Genomic DNA, 21,431 nt, shown 5'->3' on the forward strand with positions numbered 1-21,431 from the left:
ATCTCAGGAGGTCATCTACTCCAACCCCCTGCTCACAGCAGAGGACCAATCTCCAGACAGATTTTTGCCCCAGATCCCTAAATAGCCCCCTCAAGGACTGAAACTCACAACTCTGGATTCAGCAGGCCAATGCTCAAACCACTGAGCTACCCTCCCCACCCAACAGAAAACGCCTTGCAGAATAAAATTCAAGGGTCTCCCAATTCATTTTTTGCTGCAATTTCAATTGCAGTAAGTTAAACTTAAGTAGCCTTAACAAAAAAACAGGTTTAACTTTTATACCTACAAGTAAGGCAGACGTATTTACGCAAGAGGTATTTAGCTAAAGCTATAGATAAAAATGAGACTGGTAACACTCTTGTATAGATTACTGCAAATGCAGACCATCAATTTGCTCCATTAGTTTATTGTCCAATGATTATCAGTTCAAATTTAGAATGATCATACAGTATGAGAATTCAATATATTTAGGCCCTTTAGTGGAAATAACTGAGGCCCTTTAGTGGAAATAACTGACAGTATCAAGCTTATTTGGGAGGCTGGGGATCAGAGGTCTGAGTGGAAGTCACCTCAAAGATTAAACGAAGCCCCAACGAGCAAGCTAGGAAGAAGCAGAAGAGCCTGCTCCACCTTCACCATAGAGGGTCATTGCTTTGAGGACGATCCTGAAAGGGGACATTTATCAAACCATTAGGAAGACTGCAAACTAGATAGTGGGTTTGTTTTTACTTATGTGCAATCAAGCGATTATTTTTATCATGTAGGTGATTCCTATGCCTATTAAAAGGTAACACCCAAAACCATGTCTTAAGATAAAAAATTTTATTTTACAATTTTATAAAGCAGCTTTACATTAAGCACAAACGTTGATCCATTTACTTTGTATATAAACATAATAGTACCTCTTTCCCTTTGCAAAAATCATGTCTTGCTGTATATAAAACTAACATGTGCACATTGTGCTTAAACTGCAAAGTCTATACAGCTTTACAAAGGACTACCCTTTAGAAGGGCATCCTGTAAACAATCTATTGCATATTTAACACATGGTGTGTACCCCCCCACGTAAAACGTAGAAAAGAATAAAGTACAATTACAAAGTGAGTGAAAATAGCAGCTTTCAGTGAATGTCGCACACAATGGCCAAGAAAAACAGCACTGCCACACTTCTATAGTTGTGCTTGTCTCACTGGTTTGCATATACCCACGTGCACCGTGTTTCTGATGAAATATATATGTACAATAATCCTAGCAAATGGGTTAAATAGACCTTAGCATCTAAGATCTTTTGTCAGTTTAAAAACAGAGGTACAAAAGGGATTATACAGTGAAAACAAATAAATGAAGTTACCGGCACTGGTGTCAATTAATGCTTTCCCAGAGCCCACTTCTTTTTTAAAATGAAGAGGGATCCATGTTTTAGGTTCCATAAGCACTCCTGGCTGATTGCTTAATTTACATGCATATGCACTCCAACAACAAAAATGCAATGGAGATTGCTTTAAAAATAGAATGGTACATCAGTTTCTCAGCTGAAATGACTAACCCATGTTTCTTAACAAATCTGTCTGCTGCCAGATGGACTCCAATGTGAGGTATGAAACATGGAAAGATCAATGCCACTATTTGATTTTAAACACACTTTTCCTAATCACTAGGAAAAGGTGTTCATATTGTTAAGGCACTGATATTTGTCACAGAAGCAGTACCCAAACCTTCTCATTTGATTCTCCAAATCCAAATCAGTATAATGTTGAGGAAACACACCAGAAAGATGTCTCTTTCACTCTCAGATAGTGATCAGCTATGGAGAAGCAGTTTTGTTTTGTTTTTTTTCTCTCTTGTAATTTGAGGAAAATCTCCTCTCTGAACACTTTGGTATTGATAAAGATTTTAGGGTTCAAAATAGTTCTGCTGTGACATCTACTTTTTGTTGGAATCAATACGATCATGTTATGTGTCTGCAAAGATCAAAAGAACTACAAACCTGTTTTGTACATTGATGAGCAAAATAGAAAAGGCTTTTAAAGTCTTACTGTGATCTGCCACATCTCTCCTTTCAGTGGTCTGAATTTATTTTGTCCCCAATACAAACATCGCTCCCCACTCAAACTCTCCTTGGTATATTTTTTAAACCACACAAACATTAGGAACGTACAACAGGACCAACAGAAAAAAAAAATCTGTTAACTAGCAGGTGTACTTTACCATGCTGGAATGTGTCTACAACTTAAAGGTTTGGGATTCATAATCTGTACTGACCAAAATATTAGCAGACTTTAGTGATGCACTACCATAAAAAACACTATTGGTACAATGACATGAGTTGGTTCGTTTACTCTCTCCGAACTACAAGCAGGCAAAACACGTTTAGAGGCCTACCAAATTCATGGATCATTTTAGTCAGTTTGACGATCATAGGATTTTAAAAAGTCAGTTTCACATTTTCATACGATTACATCTGAAATTTTACAGTGTTGTAAGTGTGGGGGTCCTGACCCAAAAGAGGGCAGCAGGATTGCCACCCTCACTTCTGCGCTGCTGCTGGCTGGATGCCAAGCTCTAAAGCCAGCACCACTGCCACCAGCAGTGCAGAAGCAAAGGTTGCAAGGTATGGGGAGGTGGGTTAACATATGTCCAGGTTTTTCCAGCAGTCTCACCACCAGGATTGGGGGCACTGACAGCTGGGGCCACAGCCTCTCTGCTTGGGTCAGGGGGCTGTCACAGCCAGCAGCTGCAGCACTTCCTGCAGGTGGGGAAGGATCCCGGAGGTGGGTCTGACCCAGGATTGAGAGTGGCCCCTGCAGGGGAAGAGGAAGTCCTGTCCCGCCGCATCCTGGGCTGGGACTAGCAGCTGGAGCCTGGCCCATGGTAGGAGGCTCCAGTTGGGGTGCCCCCAGCCCTGCCCTTCCCCTACAATAGCCATTTTTCATGGGGGAGATCAGATTTCACGGGCCATGATGCATTTTTCATGGCTGTGAATCTGACAGGGCCCTACACATGTTGAAATGAAAGACTAATGGCTAGTGAAAAGACTTTATAGATATAAAAAGGACATTTCAGGTTAATTCTGAACAATAACATATGTCACTGAATGCACGGGTTCAACACATTCAGTTATTGCACACATACTCTTCCTCACTTGTCAGAGCAACTGAGAATACAAAAAATTAAGCCAATATTGTGGGTATAACTAAGTGTAGAGACCTAGATCTTAATTTTAACATTTAAAATGCTTGATCCACTTTTTAAAAATCAGTTTAAAAATTAAATCACTAGAAAAAAATAATATTGATACAGAAACCTCTCAAGCGTGGGTGAAAATACAGTACAAAACATCAGATTCCATGACAAGAGATTCCAGCTACATGGGGGGGGGGGGGGAATGTTGATTAGCAAGCCTCAAATAAGATTGTAAATTCAAATTTCAATGGTATGCTTGCAGTTTTTGTGCAGTCAACTAATCCCACTTTGAGTTGTGCTTACATAACTTAACAAGCCTGAATGCTGGCTGTGTGTGTTTTCCATTTACACATCTTTAAAGAAACCATATGTTCAACATATTTCTCGATATACAGAATGTAAAACAAATTTTGTGTATTCCTCCCCCCCACCCCCCAAGAAAAAAATTTGTATTAGAGAAATGCTTTTAAAGAGATACACTGTTGACTATCCAGGTTACAAGTAAATACACATTTACTGCATTACATCACATGATCTGTAATTCTGCTTCCAACATATATACAGATAATTCCATTTTAAAAGAGGCCACATACTAACTTTTCAGGCAAGTGATGGACTTTAGAGACCTATATGGCTTCTGTAAATTATCTTTCCTACAGAAAGGAAAAAAATCCCCCCCCCCCAACTCAGGAGTACAAATGGATTTTGTTCAGTGTGAATAATTTAGCTATGGAACACTATGGGCCGGTAAACAATATAAAGCACCAGCTTTTATTCAGTCCTTTGACTGGACTGCTTCAAACTCCACCTCCCAGACAGAAGTAGTCTCACGCTGGAATGCAATTACTTTCTGAAGATCAGTTTTGAGGACCACTTTGAAATAGTTCACAAAAAACTTAGTATGCAACCTTTTAAAATTTACTTTTGTTTAGCTTTAAGGAGTCCAATAATTCCTGTCAACAGCAGACAGCTGAAACGGGGTTTTGGTTGTGAGCTCTAGTTGTGCTTTGCCCTGCCACCTTTAAGGTAGCTCTTCCATCGCTTGACGAATTCTTTGAAAATTGGGGACTCGTCAATCGTGCTTAATAGCTGGAGTTGGTTTATGTGGGTGGTGTGATAGTCCCACCGGGCCAAGTTGGGAGCAGAGCCTAGCATGAAATGACGGAGGTCGTAGATCGTTCCTGAGCCGGTATCATAGAGCGGCAGCATGGCTTTGAGGGACTCCATTCCTCGATCATAGAGAGACTTTGCCTCATTCCCCAGCTTCTCACCTGCAGTTTCTTTTAAGTCATACAGTCCAATCAGAGAGTACATGAAACCGTTCAAAACAAATGAGCTAGGGGAGGTTGGGTACTCTTCATACCAGTCATGTTTGTTCATAAAGACAGCTTTCACTCCATGCTGCTCTGACGGGAGCCTGTAAGGTGCTGTTGCCAGTAAAGCTGAGCTGAGAAATGTGTGGTCTTTTGTTAAGAGATAAGCCCTGACTAACGTTGAAATGGCCTGCCCTTGTGCCATGGCAGAGTACCAGCCAGGCTCTAAAGATTTAAACCCTTCCCCTAACTTCCGTGTCACCATAATTGGCCAGCCACCTCTCTCATCCTGGTTCCTCACTAGCCAATCACTCGCGGCAAAAAAAGCCGCCATGTGGGCAGTTGTCGATATAGTGACATTGTCAATGAAGCCTCTTCCCTTCGTGATCAACCGAATCACTTTCTTAGGCATTATTTTTGTCTGCTTCACAGCTTTCGTGTTGGAGAGACCAACTCCTTTCCTCAAGTCAGTTACCAGATCTCTGGTGACTGTGCTCCAACTGGTCCTAGGTCCAATGCCATAGTAAATATCTCTGTCTTTAAAAGTGATCAGCTGAGTGTTTGAGACGTAGTGTATGGTGAAGAGCTGGTTCTTCTCAGTTGTTTCTAGAACCACAGATATGCTCCCATTTGTGATGAATTTGAGGTCAAAAGAAATAATAAAATCTCTTGAGTTCCCAAGCTGCAGTGACGCCCCCTCAGTATTTTCTGGAAAAAACACAAAACATAAACAAAAGAAAGCGGTTAGAGGTAAAAAATGATCTGCCAGGATGTATATTAATAAAACATTTAAAAGGAAGTTACACCATACAATTAGGTTTGCCAGATAAAATCTGAAATAATTCAATGGCACTTAACCTAAAAATCTGTATTTCCATTGTGTGTGTCAGTTCATTATTGCTTATTACTAAATTAAGAACACAGCATCAATTAATGGGACACAGATGACTCCCTGCACCATAAGTGAAAATTTCCCTCCTTTAGCTTACATTAACACATTACTGCATTCTGTCTAGGAGAAGTGCCAAGGTATCGGCCAAATTGCTTCTTCAGTATCCTGTGCTAGCTGAACACCACCCCGGACGTCATGCAGATGCCAAAATGGACTCTTCAGGCAAAGGACAACTGGCATAAGAGGAGACTAAGAGAGGGAGAGTTGAAAAGAGGTAGATGGGCTGCATCACTGAGAACCTGAAATATGTTTGGTAGTATTAAGCTATCCACAGTAGACAGCAATATGAGCTAACCAAGCAACACAATTCAAAAAATATAAACCTCTCTAGCTACAATAAATCTTATCCTAATCAGGTCTGGCATTCTAGTAACACAGTATGGGCAATTTGTTCCAGCTGGTTATGATTCAAAGAAAGAAAAGCAGAACAAAAAGTCACTTTATATTATATGTCATATTTCAATAAAAATCCGACTGTGCGTGAGCAAATTGGGTGGCTGGCACTAATTTGGCATTACATATTCTGGGACTTGTCACATAAAGCAGTTGACATGATTTGTGCCAACAGATTATTAACTGCCCACTTCTCTTCAATTCCTCAGTCAGAAAATTGTTGCTGGAACTAGGTGCTGCTGCACCCCGGCTTGAAGTGGTTTCCATCGTATACAAGGTTTACAGTTTGGTTCAATGGCTCTCAGCCCCCCCACTATACAAACTGTTCCAGTACCCCTGCCTGTGTAACCAAAGTAGAAGGCAAAACACCCCATGGCAGAGTCTACTGTCATCAACTTAGATGTTTGCTAAGTTCCACCACAGGGCCCACCAGCTACCTGTGCAAATCTACTGAAGGTAATTGGGTGTTGCGCAAGCATAACTGAGGGCCTAATTGGGCCTGCAGGACATCTGTTACTGGTGATGCACCAGAAGGAAGCACCCAGCTTGATTTACAGAGATTCTACTGAGCTCATTAGGGAAGAACTCTTTCTAGCTGCAAACTGAAAATATCTGAAACGGAAAATGAGAGGAAAAAAACATGGAGCCCCAGCTATGCCATTTTTAGTCACACTTCAGACTAGACCCACATTAAGCAAAACAGCTAGGAGAACTGAGAAAGAAACAGATAGTTAGATTTTAATTTTAGTCCCAATGGATCTCTATTAGCTAGGTTTTGCCTGCTTGACTGTTGCAAGAGCAGGGAACTGATCAATTTAGTGAAAAAATGAACACAAAGAAACTTTACATTTTAATTTATTAACCTCTACAAGGGCAAAACTCAGTGCTGTCTTTTTAAAAAAAAGACGACAAAACAATATGTCAACAATTAAATAAGGTTCCAAAGCAATACACCATAAGGAAACTTTGTTTCTTCACACATTAGCTTTTAAGTATAAGACCAAATCCCCCCAAAACTGTAGTAGATGATCAAACAGCTAAATAGTCTGTAAGACTGTACAGATCTTGTAGTTTTGAAAGCACAGAGGTATGATAACTGTTTAAAGACAGTCATTTTAAATTAATGTTTTTAATGGAATAAAATTCTCATGTGTGAAAGATGATTGTTTCTTTGCTTGCGCTCCTTGATGTATGAAATACCCCTTCAATATTTCTAGGAGCAACAACCGAGTTATGAACCACATTCCCTCAAGAATACAAGGCTTTCCCCATCTACCAAACTAATCCATTATGCTTTGCATCAAGACTATCGTTTCACATGCTGCACTGTACGATCTCAGTGTTACCGTATCTCCTTTATGATTGAATTTTATGGGGTTTTTTTGTTGTTTTTTTTAAATAAAGCTTTATTTCCTTTGAGCTCTGAAGTTCAGCATCTGCCTTTGAAGTAGAGAAACAGCAGTGCCTTGTTACACTAGTGTTGTTCTGTGAATCACTAACTCAACCACTAACAAAATTCTGTAAAATAAATTAGTTCTTTAAAAAAAATGTTAAAATGTTGACTGTCCCCATCTATCATTTCTGCTTATTCCTGTTCCTTTCTACCATACCAAACACTATGGGAAGAGAGGCAAAAAGTTAAGAACCAAATAAAAACCCAAAAAACTAAAGGTTGCCCATTACTTGTACTGCATTAAGCACCTATAAATCTATTACTTAAGGCCATCTAAGATGAGTGGATTCACACTGTGGCCTTCAAGGTCTGAAGATTACTCTGCCATCAATAAAGGATGAGGGGAGAATACATAAAAGATCTTATAACCTTTCCTCTCCTTATATTTATCTACTACAAAGACACAAGAGTGTTCTGACAACTTTTTCCTTAGAGACCCAGGCCTAAGGTGCTGACTAAAATTACTTCATTGTCTTTTTAAGTAATGGACTCATTAATTCTAATGGGTATTGATTAGGGAGAAAAATACATTCAGTCCTTACTAATGAGGCTGTCTTAGTACAAGGAGAAAATGTTGCATAAAATAATGCATTTTGTTGTACCGATGATTTGTTTTGTTAAGAATGAAACAGAATATGACAATTCAAGAGGAAGTGAAGGTATATTTTAGAACACTGAGTGGAGATACATACTGACTGGGAAAACTCAGAGAGGCTGGGTTCGAACAAAGGCTATAGCTGCCAAGCAAACAGTGCAGCTGGGAAGGTAACCTTTCGCTCCCCACCGAGGCTAGTCGTAGCTCTGTGTCACTCAGAGCAGCCTGAAGGTTACTTGATGTTACCTCAGCCACTCATGACCCCCAAGGGACTGACATGTAGCTAGGGCTCTCAGAGCACAGGGAAATCCTCATTCTAGCTTTTTCCCTGTCATATTCCATTACATTGGCAGCAGGAAGCCACTACACCACTGGAGGGTCCTCCTATGCTGAGATGACCTTCCAATTTTCAGCAACTTTGGAGTTTTAGGGTAAGATTCTACCAGCAATGGCACAGAAAGCAATTGTGCGATCCCTTAGGATCTGGGCCAAGGTAAAAATACCTGAACACCTTGGGCCTGATTCCACAGCCATCCTGGGCACGAAAGCTCATGCACAATGAAACAGAGAGTAGGTTACAGAATTAGACTTTCTTGATTTCCTCCATTAAACAATATTATATCTTTCAGTTCAGGAGGGTTTTGAACATGTTGGTTATTTTAATGTACAGGATATGTTAAACCCATCTTACAGATTAACCCTTGCTGCATGAATCTGCAGTACTGTTACAGAGCAATAGAATATTTAAAAAAACCTGAAGCCACATGTAGTCCAACTTTCCCTCTTTCCTTAGGCTTAGGAAGGCCTGAATTGACAAATATTGTAACACTTGTATGCCAAGTTCCAGCACAACACAAACATTTACATTCTAATGAAAAATCTTTGAATACAGGGATTGATAATGGAAGCACTGATGGGGTCCATGCAGTTAAGCCTATAAAGAGGATATTGCAGGAGCACCCTATCTGTAATTCGTTAGCACTAAGATTGTAGAATTTATTTTACTCCCATTTCCTATTCTACAGACTGGTTTCAAGGGTTATTTGCTTCCTCCTATTCCTGTGATAGGCATGGCAACTAAAGGCTGCAGGATTTCATCTGGAGCTTTTCTGTTCTTTATCTGTGTGGCAAAATCTCTTCTATAATACAGCTTCTGTTCACTTTATAGTTCGTTACAAAGTTGAGAGATAAGATAGAAGGAAAATAAAAGACAAAGGTGAAAACAGGTTTTCAGGTGAGATTTCAAAGATGAAAAGTCAGCAAGGTTATATACATATGTATTTAATAAAGGACTCCCGTGATAACATCTGCACAAAATTAACACAAATGGCTTATCTGTGATGTAGTTATAACAACACACCTGGAGCGACAAACTGTTTAACATTAGTGAACCTGGATTTATCAGTTACTGTTGAAACAGAACAGCCTTTTGGTACAGTCCAATCAACAGGTCTGCTGCTTTTGTCCTTGTCTTCAGCTGTTTCATACACCTCTATGTGAGGTGGTTTTTCAGTCAGATTTTTACTATAATGACTTAGCCCATATTGTGCAATCTGGATTGGGTAGAAATAGCCTTGAGGTCCCCACTGTGTGGACAATGGCACACCTGTAATATAGGAAAAACATGAATAATTGTTAGAACATTTAAAATACAGTTTAGAATTCTGTCTCCCCTTCTCTCCCCCATTTTACATAAATAAATACCATTTACCAGAAGTAACTTTCACCATTAGTTCTCAGGCACAGACAAAGAAACTCTATTGAAAAAAGGTGAATTACTCTCCTTTTTACCAAGGTCTGCAAATACTAAAAACTGATATCAAAACCGACCAGACGCAGAAGGGAAAGTGAAGTTCTCACCACATTCTACCATACCTGGTCATTTACTTGCTTATTGCAATACCATACTTTAATACATAAACATTTTTATGGATTTTTCCTTCCACTCTGGAGATCATTAAATCCCTCTAATACCACATAAATCTCTGCAAATTAAATGTAAAATAACATTAGTAGAATTTTACTAGCATTGTTTCATAGTGAACCTGCAATTTTACTCAATACACCTCTTCCCCGATATAACGCTGTCCTCGGGAGCCAAAAAATCTTACCGTGTTATAGGTGAAACCATGTTATATCAAACTTACTTTGATCCGCTGGAGGGCGCTGTCATAAACAGATAGCTAAGGGTTAATGTCTCTTTCACCTGGAAAGGAGTAACCTGAAACACCTGACCAGAGGACCAATCAGGAAACAAGACTTTTTCAAATCTGGGTGGAGGGAAGTTTTGAGTGTGAGTTCTTTGTTCTTTTGTCTTGTGTCTGTGCCCTCTCGGCTATGAGAGTGATTTTTCTATCTCCTGGCTTTCTAATATTCTGTTTCCAAGTTGTAAGTACAAAGATAGTAAGACAATAAGGTTTATATTGTTTTCTTTTGTATTTACATGTGTGTAGTTGCTGGAATGTGTTAAATTGTATTCTTTTTGGATAAGGCTGTTTATTCATTTTTTTCTTTTAAGCAAATGACCCTGTATTTGTCACCTTAATACAGAGAGACCATTTTTATGTCCTTTTCTTTCTTTTTATATAAAGCTCTCTTTTTAAGACCTGTTGGAGTTTTTCTTTAGTGGGGACTCCAGGGAATTAAGTCTGCAGCTCACCAGGGAATTGGTGGGAGGAAGAAGTCAGGGGGAAAATCTCTTTGTGTTAGATTTACTAAGCCTGACTTTGCATACCCTCTGGGTGAGGGGGGAAGAGAGATTAGCTCTCGGTACTTCTGTTTTCCAGGACTGGAAACAGGGAGGGTGGAGTCCCTCTGTTTAGATTCATGGAGCTTGCTTCTGTATATCTCTCCAGGAACCCAGGGAGGGAACACCCGGAGGGGAGGACGGGGAAGGGAAATGGTTTATTCCCCTTTGTTGTGAGACTCAAGGAATCTGAGTCTCGGGGTCCCCCAGGGAAGGTTTTGGGGAGACCACAGTGTGCCAGGCACTGTATAGATTCCTGGCTGCTGGCAGCTTTACCAGGTCCAACCTGGTAACTAAGCTTGGAGGTTTTCATGCTAACACCCATGTTTTGGACGCTAAGGTCCAGATCTGGGAAAAATGTTATGACAGGCGCAGTCCTGCCCCTCCCCTCCGGAGCACTGCTTTACCGTGTTATATCCAAATTCGTGTTGTATCAGGTCACGTTATATCAGGGTAGAGATGTACTTGCAAATTTAAACTGTTACAGCTCCTGAACTATAAGGCTATTATAACAAATGGATATAAACTGGACATTAGGAAGTTTAGACTTAAAATTAGACGAAGGTTTCTAACCAGTAGAGGAGTGAAATTCTGGAACAGCCTTCCAAGGGGAGTAGTGGGGGCAAAAGACATATCTGGCTTCAAGAGTAAGCTTGATAAGTTTATGGAGGGGATGGTATGATGGGATAGCCTAATTCTGGCAACTAATTGATCTTTATTAGCAGGTAAATATGCCCAATGGTCTGTGATGAGATGTTAGATGGGGTGGGAGCTGAGTTACTACAGAGAATTCTTTCCTGGGTGCTGGCTGGTGAGTCTTGCTCACATGCACAGGCCATATTTGGGGTCGGGAAGGAATTTTCCTCCAGGGCAGATTGGCAGAGGCCCTGGAAGTTTTTCGCCTTCCTCTGCAGCATGGGGCATGGGTCACTTGCTGAAGGAGTCTCTGCACCTTGAGGTCTTTAAACCACGATTTAAGGACTTCAATAACTCAGACATAGGTTAGGGGCTTGTTACAGTTAGGGGTTTGTTACAGGAGTCGGTGGATGAGATTCTGTGGCCCGCGTTGTGCGGGAAGTCAGATTAGATGATCATTAAGGTCAGAAGGGACCATTAAGTCTATGAGTCTATAAATACATCTTGAAATAATGTCTGTGTAATAAGATTTCCCCCACCCTGCTCTTCACAGAATTTACACATACTTTCTGGTCTAAACTTCTCTCCTTCAGGTTTAGCTCAGTATATATAAATAAAAAACATGGCAACCTAAACCTTTGTCCCCTAAGTTAGGGTTTCTCTGCAAGGGCATCCTTGTCCCAGATCCTAGTTGCCTCTGAGGAGAAAGCCAGTCCCCACCCCTTACATTTGAAGTGGAATTAAAAAGTCACATCTACCAAAATCAGTCAATAAGAATTAACTGGCACATCTGCGCAGAGCTCCAACATCTGTTAACAGCTGGACCCCCAGAGACCTGCTACAACCTGCTAATTTGTATAACTGAAGCTCACTGAGTAATGTAATGCTCTTGAAACCTCATTCATCAATACACATTTTCTAACATTTTCGGTCATGACCAGCCTCCATTATATGCTTAAAAACAGCAGCCGCCCCCCAGCTCCTAACCCCCGTCATCTTCCTTCTGCCCAACGTACTCATTAATGTCCATTCAGTGAGGACAACCTCATTATCATAGCCAGAACTGACGACAGACAACATGTCACATCACTGACTGAACAGGGGAGGCAAGAGGAGCCTTAGTATATGGAAAGAGGCTCTAATTTATATGCCAATATCTGGATAAATGGTAATATGAAAGGAAATGCACACAGAACATGAAGCAAGGATAAAAAAATTCAAAACTTGCTGGAGTTTAACAAACATGATTTACTGGTCTTCCAACTTAGTCTCAAAGCTGAATCTTACAAACCTTTGAATGGCACAAAGTGAAGAAAATTAAAAGTGAAAATAAATATGGTGGCATTTGCACCATTTTTGTCCCTTGGAAATGTTCAGCTTGGAAGCAAGCAATCCCTGGAACCTGGTGTAATGAAAAGATTAAAATAAATTAAAGAAGATACATGTTTCGAATAATAAATGTTCCTGAAAGTAACTTGATGGACTACTTCTGCCTGAAGAGTAAAAGCATCAAGGGAAATATTTAAGTACTATGTATTATCTCAACTGCTGGAAACTAGCTCACTTATTAATATTGAGTGTTCTCAGTTAAGGGTGCATGTATTGGGATCATAAGATGAAATCTGCTGTAAAAGCTTTACTTGTAGCTGTTAATTTAAGAAGATGACATGATTAAATTTTCCAAGTCACAGGACACAAGGCAACATATTACCTTATACAAAAGAGACAAGGTAAAATATAACACAAACTCTCCTTCATCCCATCTGGTGACAATATACGAACTACTTGATATAGACTGTCATCTCACATCATTCTATTGTTTTAACTTTGAAACCTAAAACCTTTTCAAACGGTTTTACTTTGACATCCATCCTCTCCCCCACAAACAGTTGTTATTTCTCCTCAAAAACAAGTCTGCCAGATGCTAGCAAGTTTATTTTCCTAACCACATTAGGGATCTCTGCACCGCATTGCACAACAGCTCTAAATGGCATAATGCAGAAAGCCAAATTTATAGGTAAATGACACTTGACACTTTGATTAAATTCATTCACAGAAATGTGTGGCTGAAATATACAGCAGCTAGACATATTCCAGATCGGCGTGGAGCATACATATTTTGCAAGTTGAGATGCCGCAGAACTTGTCCTGCCTAGTTTTGTATTGCAGTTCACGTCGTTTTTCAGCCTAAAAGTCAGCAGTACTGCAAAGTGACCATCTGCAGTGATCTTCCAGATACATTCTACATTTAACATCCAAGACTGACAGCACATTGAGCACCACGTATGCACAAAGAGGGGACTTTTTAATGAAACAGACTATCGACTAGAAAGTCTGATGTAGAATATCATTTAGAAAGTCTAGTTATCTACATCAGACTTTCTAATCAATAGCATGTTTCATTAAAAAGTCCCCTCTTTGCGCATATGTGCTGCTTACGGGGTCTCTATAGACTCAGACTCTAGGACTGGAAGGGACCTCGAGTCCAGTCCCCTGCCCTCATGGCAGGACCAAATACTGTCTAGACCATCCCTAATAGACATTTATCTAACCTACTCTTAAATATCTCCAAAGATGGAGATTCCACAACTTCCCTAGGCAATCTATTCCAGTGTTTAACTACCCTGACAGTTAGGAACTTTTTCCTAATGTCCAACCTAAATCTCCCTTGCTGCAGTTTAAGCCCATTGCTTCTTGTTCTATCATTGGAGGCTAAGGTGAACAAGTTTTCTCCCTCCTCCTGATGACACCCTTTTAGATACCTGAAAACTGCTATCAGGTCCCCTCTCAGTCTTCTCTTTTCCAAACTAAACAAACCCAATTCCTTCAGCCTTCCTTCATAGGTCATGTTCTCAAGACCTTTAATCATTCTTGTTGCTCTTCTCTGGACCCTCTCCAATTTCTCCACATCTTTCTTGAAATGCGGTGCCCAGAACTGGACACAATACTCCAGTTGAGGCCTAACCAGCGCAGAGTAAAGCGGAAGAATGACTTCTCGTGTCTTGTTTACAACACACCTGTTAATGCATCCCAGAATCATGTTTGCTTTTTTTGCAACAGTATCACACTGTTGACTCATATTAAGCTTGTGGTCCACTATGACCCCTAGATCTCTTTCTGCCATACTCCTTCCTAGACAATCTCTTCCCATTCTGTATGTGTGAAACTGATTGTTCCTTCCTAAGTGGAGCACTTTGCATTTATCTTTATTGAACTTCATCCTGTTTACCTCAGACCATTTCTCCAATTTGTCCAGATCATTTTGAATTTTGACCCTGTCCTCCAAAGCAGTTGCAATCCCTCCCAGTTTGGTATCGTCCGCAAACTTAATAAGCGTACTTTCTATGCCAACATCTAAATCGTTGATGAAGATATTGAACAGAGCCGGTCCCAAAACAGACCCCTGCGGAACCCCACTTGTTATACCTTTCCAGCAGGATTGGGAGCCATTAACAACTACTCTCTGAGTACGGTTATCCAGCCAGTTATGCACCCACCTTATAGTAGCCCCATCTAAATTGTACTTTCCTAGCTTATCTATAAGAATATCATGCGAGACCGTATCAAATGCCTTACTAAAGTCTAGGTATATCACATCCACCGCTTCTCCCTTATCCACAAGGCTCGTTATCCTATCAAAGAACGCTATCAGATTAGTTTGACACGATTTGTTCTTTACAAATCCATGCTGGCTATTCCCTATCACCTTACCACCTTCCAAGTGTTTGCAGATGATTTCTTTGATTACCTGCTCCATTATCTTCCCTGGCACAGAAGTTAAACTAACTGGTCTGTAGTTTCCTGGGTTGTTTTTATTTCCCTTTTTATAGATGGGCACTATATTTGCCCCCTTCCAGTCTTCTGGAATCTCCCCCGTCTCCCATGATTTCCCAAAGATAATAGCTAGAGGCTCAGATACCTCTTCCATTAACTCCTTGCGTATTCTAGGATGCATTTCATCAGGCCCTGGTGACTTGCAGGCATCTAACTTTTCTAAGTAATTTTTACTTGCTCTTTCCTTATTTTCTCTTCTAAACCTAGCCTCTCCCCGTAAGCATTCACTATACTAGACATTCCTTCAGACTTCTCAGTGAAGACCGAAACAAAGAAGTCATTAAGCATCTCTGCCATTTCCAAGTCTCCCGTTACTGTTACCCCCTCCTAATTGAGCAGTGGGCCTACCCTGTCCTTAGTCTTCCTCTTGCTTCTAATGTATTGATAAAAAGTCTTCTTGTTTCCCTTTATTCCCATAGCTAGTTTGAGCTCATTTTGTGCCTTTGCCTTTCTAATCTTGCCTCTGCATTCCTGTGTTATTTGCCTATATTCATCCTTCGTGATCTGACCTAGTTTCCATTTTTTATATGACGCCTTTTTATTTTGTAGGTCACGCAAGATCTCAAGGGTAAGTCAAGGTGGTCTTTTGCCACATTTTCTATCTTTCCTAACCATCGGAATAACTTGCTTTTGGGCCCTTAATAGCATCCCTTTGAAAAACTGCCAACTTTCCTCAGTTGTTTTTCCCCTCAGTCTTAATTCCCATGGGACCTTGCCTATCAGCTCTCTGAGCTTACCAATATCCACCTTCCTGAAATCCATTGTCTCTATTCTGCTGTACTCCCTTCTACCTTTCCTTAGAATTGCAAATTCTATGATTTCATGATCACTTTCACCCAAGCTTCCTTCTACTTTCAAATTCTCAACAAGTTCCTCCCTATTGGTTAAAATCAAGTTTAGAACAGCTTCCCCCCAGTAGCTTTTTCAACTTTCTGAAATAAAAAGTTGTCTGCAATGCAGTCCAGGAACTTATTGGATAGTCTGTGCCCCGCGGTGTTATTTTCCCAACATATATCTGGATAGTTGAAGTCCCCCATCACCACCAAATCTTGGGCTTTGGATGATTTTGTTAGTTGTTTGAAAAAAGCCTCATCCACCTCTTCCGCCTGATTAGGTGGCCTGTAGTAGACTCCCAGCACGACATCACCTGTGTTTTTTACCCCTTTTAGCCTAACCCAGAGACTCTCCACCCTTCCGTCTCCTATGTCCATCTCCACCTCAGTCCAAGTGTGTACATTTTTAATATATAAGGCAACACCTCCTCCCTTTTTCCCCTGCCTATCCTTCCTGAGCAAACTATACCCATCCACACCAACATTCCAGTCGTGTGTATTATCCCACCAAGTTTCAGTAATGCCAATAATGTCATAGTTGTATTTATTTATTAGCACTTCCAGTTCTTCCTGCTTATTACCCATACTTCTTGCATTTGTATAAAGGCATCTAAGATACTGGTTTGATCTTGCCTCCCAGCTTTGCCCTGACCCTCCTTCCTCTCTGCCATTATAGCCCGTGCTCCCTCCTGTTTCCAACCCATCTCCCAGGTCTTGTTCCCCACTTACCTGTGGGCTTTGCTCACCTGTCCCCGTCGAACCTAGTTTAAAGCCCTCCTTACTAGGTTAGCCAGTTTTGGGAGAGTCAAGACTCAGCACATGCACTCTCAATTTTCCCTCCAATCAGAGACGAATTAGAGTCAGGCATCTTAGGGCTGGTCTATGCTCAGAACTTACATCAGCATAGCTACGTCTCTCAGTGGTTCACTATGCCATGGAAATATGCCAGCCTAACCCCAGTGTAGACAGTGTGTGATGGATGGAAGAATTCTTCCATTGACCTAGCCACTGCCTCTTGAGGTGGATTACCTATGTCAATGGGAGAATCTCTCCTGTCAGCATAGGTGGTGTCTACACTAAAGCACCACAGCAGTACAGCTGCAACACGGCAGCTGTGCCATGGTAGTGTTTGAAATATAGACAAGTCCTTAGGGGGAAAAAGTCCACACTGAGAGCTAGGCCACCTTGCAACCCAACTGAATTGGCATGTGTAGAATTAATACAACACCTTTCTTGTAGGGCACAAGAACAGCTCCAGACGTCCCCCCTCTTTTTCCATCTCATTCTGAAGCAAGGAGGCAGTTTAAAAAAACAGGAGGAGAGTACCACTGCATTGTGAGGTATTAGAGCCAAGATGTCATCTGGCAAATGCCCATCATTAAGATAAGGTGAATTTTTTAAAAGCAGCTACAGTGAATCCAAAATGGTAGTTATGGGACACAGGAAAAGAACACTAATTTAAAGAACTGAATTTAATAGTCTTGAAGGAATATTTTAACACAATGTCCATTAAAAATAATAGGTTTTTAGAAATGTGTTTTGATAGGGCATCTTATATTTTTTTCAAAATATATTCCAGAGACTAAAATAATTTAATATATTGACCTAACGATACAATAGTATTTGCTTGGTTGATACCTAAATTAGTGGGAATGTGATAATATAACCTAGAAGGATCATAATACACGTTATCATGGTTAATTCAGACATGGTTCATTCATTCCTGTGCATCTTTTAAAATAAACGCATCTACTCATGCGCAGCAGTTTAGAAGTGACCTACACTGGAAGTTAGAGTGGAAACTAACATACAGTGAAACACCACAAATGACATTACAAATTACTGAATTTTTCAAACTAGTTAGTTAATTATTGTTAGGAAAAACTCAGGAATACATCACCACATTAATGCATTTGTTCATTTATTTCACAAGTGCAGTTTAGTTTTAGTTATTTATAGTATGTGACAGTATGCCAGTAAGTTTTCTATAGTACGTTTTGTAAAAAGTAATTCATTCTTAGTTATGAGATCTCGCTGGAGTTTTCTGCTATTAAATCTTTCCTATGAAGTGGAATAAGAGCTGTTTGTGTACGAATTATCGATTGAGTGGCTCAGCAAATTAGAAAAGTTCTACTGTACTGTAAATTTATTCAATCTTATGAGATAAAAGCTTTAATGGCTTAAATGCCTTCCCATTCAACTCACACCATTCTTCAAAATCTCTCTTGTAATTACACAGAAAAGCATGAACTCTCGTAGTATAAATCTGAAAAAATACTCTTATCCTGTCTTCAGAAATCGCAGTGACTCTTACCTTGTTGCGTACAACCTGTGCTGGGCCAACCTAGATCTGGAGGAATCTAATCCTGCACTGTTTTCTGCTTGTACACATTTATTGTTTTGCTCTAAAAATGTTCCAAAGCAGAAGCTTACATTATTGTGCTAGCTCAGAAATTTATAAACCCAAACACATGAAATTCATAATCTTGTTAAATACAACATAAAAAAGACAAAATACAATAGACGGTTTAGCCATACGGTATTGCATGGCAGAGCTCTGCTGTATAGTTTGTCATCTCTCTCCATGGGCGCTCGTAAAGCCTAACAGAACTTCCTAGCACTGCTGGTGTCTGCTGTAAACCAAAATTAGAGATGTCAGGAAGACATTGGAGGAATAGTAAGGGATAGACTAGAATAAACTTGGACGTCGCTCATGACTCACATCCCCATTCTTTCTTAAGGAGGCTGAGAAAATGAAAACAAACATCTTGAATATCAAATTAGGAGAGCCAATTTTCAGATGCATTTCATTCAACTGTCAAATACATTCCCCACCTACCTTCAACACCACTTATGCACTTCACTCTATCGCGAACTTCTACATTGTAGCCTTCAAAGGACATGAAGACTCCATCGGGATGGTAAGGTGCTCTCTGTGCATATACTTTGGAGTAGCTATGAGAGAACTCAAATCTGTCATAGCCATCATACTGAGCAATTTTCCCATAAACCTCAAAGTATTTCTCCACCCAACTGAAGGGCAGAAAGACCTCATTGCCCTCTCTCCTCCCTTTAATTGTATGCTCATCATTGATCAAACAGTCAATTTCTTCATATTTAAGTCCCAAAACTTTGTTTCCATTGCTATTGAACCCTCCAACCACAGGGGGTGCTTTCTGTTGTTCTTGGGGGGACGCCTCCTCGCTCTGCTGTTTGGCTAGGTTGTTTACATAGTTGTTACTTTCAGATGCAGCTGTTCGTTTTTCCAAACCGTCTACTCGGAAGCCATTGTTCAGGTTTCGGGGAAACTGAGTCGTTTTATCACTGGAGCATCTATTCCACAGCAGGACTGTGACCAGCGTGAAGAGAGCACAGATGATGATCAAAGTCTTATAGTTGACCCGAGCTGCCAAGCAACGCATATTCACACCATACCTACAAAATAAAAGGATATGTTCTCAGGTATAAACGTGGAACAGATTCAAACAGGGGAACGGACGGCTTTTGCTTTTACTTCATTCGACAGGGATAGGGCTGGTGACAGGGGAGTGCACCACCATGTGGAGGGGAGAGGGGGGAAGAATGTCAGTTTGGATTCAACCTCACCCTGCCTCTGGTGAGAGGGGTGCAAGGAGGTGGGCAGTAACACCTTCTGTGATTCGCTAGCAAGCTCTCTGTCCGACACAGGGATTCTTTAACAACAGTATCCGGAGGGAGATGCGAGAAGCGCTCAGACAGAGGGGAAGCGTGACCGAAGGCTTTCATGCAGCGGGGTTGTGCGCAGACATGACTGAATTAGGAGCACCATACAGTGGGGTATCCCCCAGGATCCCTCTAGGTCACCTCCATCCCAACAAACCAACTAGTAGCTCACATCACCAACTTTGGACTATAAACAGAAAGGCATTTATCAACACAATTTTGTTGTGCAGCATGAGCAGGACATACCACAACTGGTAGTAAGCTTTAGAGCCACAGTATATTTTTTCCAAGTAAAAAGTCATAAATCTAGCAATGAAATGCTCAGGAGCAGGAGACCAGAGCTGCAAAAGTGCACTAACCACAGTAATCCACTCCACAGGGCACACAGACAAGTCAAACCAAGTACAGCCAATACCCAGTGTGACATGATGAATCATTTCTGCTCCAACTCCAGAAAGAAGAGGGAGTCGGGATGGAAAGCTCAGACGGGCAACAGAAACAGTAATTGGTTAAACTATCTATAAACCATAAATTTTTGACAAATGAAAAGACTGAGCTCTAAACTTGGATGTGCTTTGCTGTTGCTGAACTGAGATGCCACCGAAAGAGTTTTTTTAAAATTGGTCTTTTTAAAGAACTCTTTGCGGTTTGGAGTTCTGTGACAGACTGGCACACCTGTATTTGGAGAAGAGTGAGTAAAATATTTATCTAAAGTCATTGCTGATCATTTTAAACTGCCTCATTTCAAAGATGAAATCTCAATCATTGCTCTCTTCAAACAGAGACACTTTTGAGATGTTAGCAGCTGATGCTTAAAAAAAAGCACTTTAAGTGCTCAGACACTGATTAAAAAAAAAGTGCGCTGATCTAAAAGAACTGGAAATATAGGTCCGTGGTGGACCTTGACATTCAAACCTAGATCAATTCTTTAAGTTTCAACTCTTCAAATTCACTTTTTAAAGTTACAGTTTATTACTGGAGCACACAGGCAACTGGACTATGTAGTGCTAACTACTGCCCTGTTCAAAGCAGATCTCAGGCTGGGAAAGACGCCAGGGAGTTAGAGGCCTCTCTAAAGTAGGAACAGAACTGGGAAAATGCGAAAACATCCCAGGAGACTATGAACTCCAAATAGAAGTGTTTGGGGGCTAGATTTCTTGCACAAAGTTTCCACAGGGTTAATAAGAACATAAAAAATAAGTTGGAGAGGCTTCTCTCATAGCAAAGGTCCCACTCCCCCCTTACCAGTTTTCTTGCCAAAAATCCCCTCTGCTTCCCCTCCCTCACCCTACATTACAGTAGGTGAAAGATCATGTTGAAAGAACACAAAAGACTTAGACTGGGAAATATAGGAATAATGATGATAAATTTAAATTATAAAGCATACTGGCATGAAAAGCTAGTTTTACTCAAGGATGAAGCAAAAAACCTGAAAACATAGGAGCATTTAAAAAAAACACAAAAAAAGCCACTGAATTACACAATGTGTTGCAGACTACTATGTTTTTAATTTTTGATACTTGGATTTCTCTTGACCAAGGAGCTTAATCAATACCTTAATTCACATATATCTTTCAGGCCAACATCTTTTCCCTTTGAAACATCTCCTGAGTTGATGGAAAGAGTGCCCAAAGGTTAAACATGTAACTACCTGATCTGATTTGTAAAGCACAGAGCTGAGCTTTTATTTAGCACTGTGCTTCAGGAGCGGCTCTTATCTTGCCAAGATGCCTGGAAGAAATGCTTTTGTAAAAATCTTAGGGCTACGTGCACACAGAATTCAATATGGAA

General features: G+C 40.5%; 1 protein-coding gene across 7 annotated transcripts in view; it reads right to left on the reverse strand.

Annotated features, from left to right (window-relative positions):
* Nucleotides 1-807: 807 nt before the first annotated feature.
* The window catches only part of GLCE (glucuronic acid epimerase), a 101,806-nt gene continuing 81,182 nt past the window's right edge, over nt 808-21,431 (reverse strand). For all 7 annotated transcript variants that reach the window (XM_030578283.1, XM_030578284.1, XM_030578282.1 and 4 more), the window contains 3 exons: nt 18,778-19,373; nt 9,250-9,495; nt 808-5,204 (listed from right to left, as the gene is read on the reverse strand). In XM_030578283.1, coding sequence (XP_030434143.1) covers nt 4,180-5,204; nt 9,250-9,495; nt 18,778-19,360 — 1,854 coding nt within the window. In that variant the 5' untranslated portion in view covers nt 19,361-19,373 and the 3' untranslated portion in view covers nt 808-4,179. The remainder of the gene's footprint in view (nt 5,205-9,249; nt 9,496-18,777; nt 19,374-21,431) is intronic.

Source organism: Gopherus evgoodei, chromosome 10, assembly GCF_007399415.2.
Source record: "Gopherus evgoodei ecotype Sinaloan lineage chromosome 10, rGopEvg1_v1.p, whole genome shotgun sequence".
Lineage (NCBI taxonomy): Eukaryota > Metazoa > Chordata > Testudines > Testudinidae > Gopherus > Gopherus evgoodei.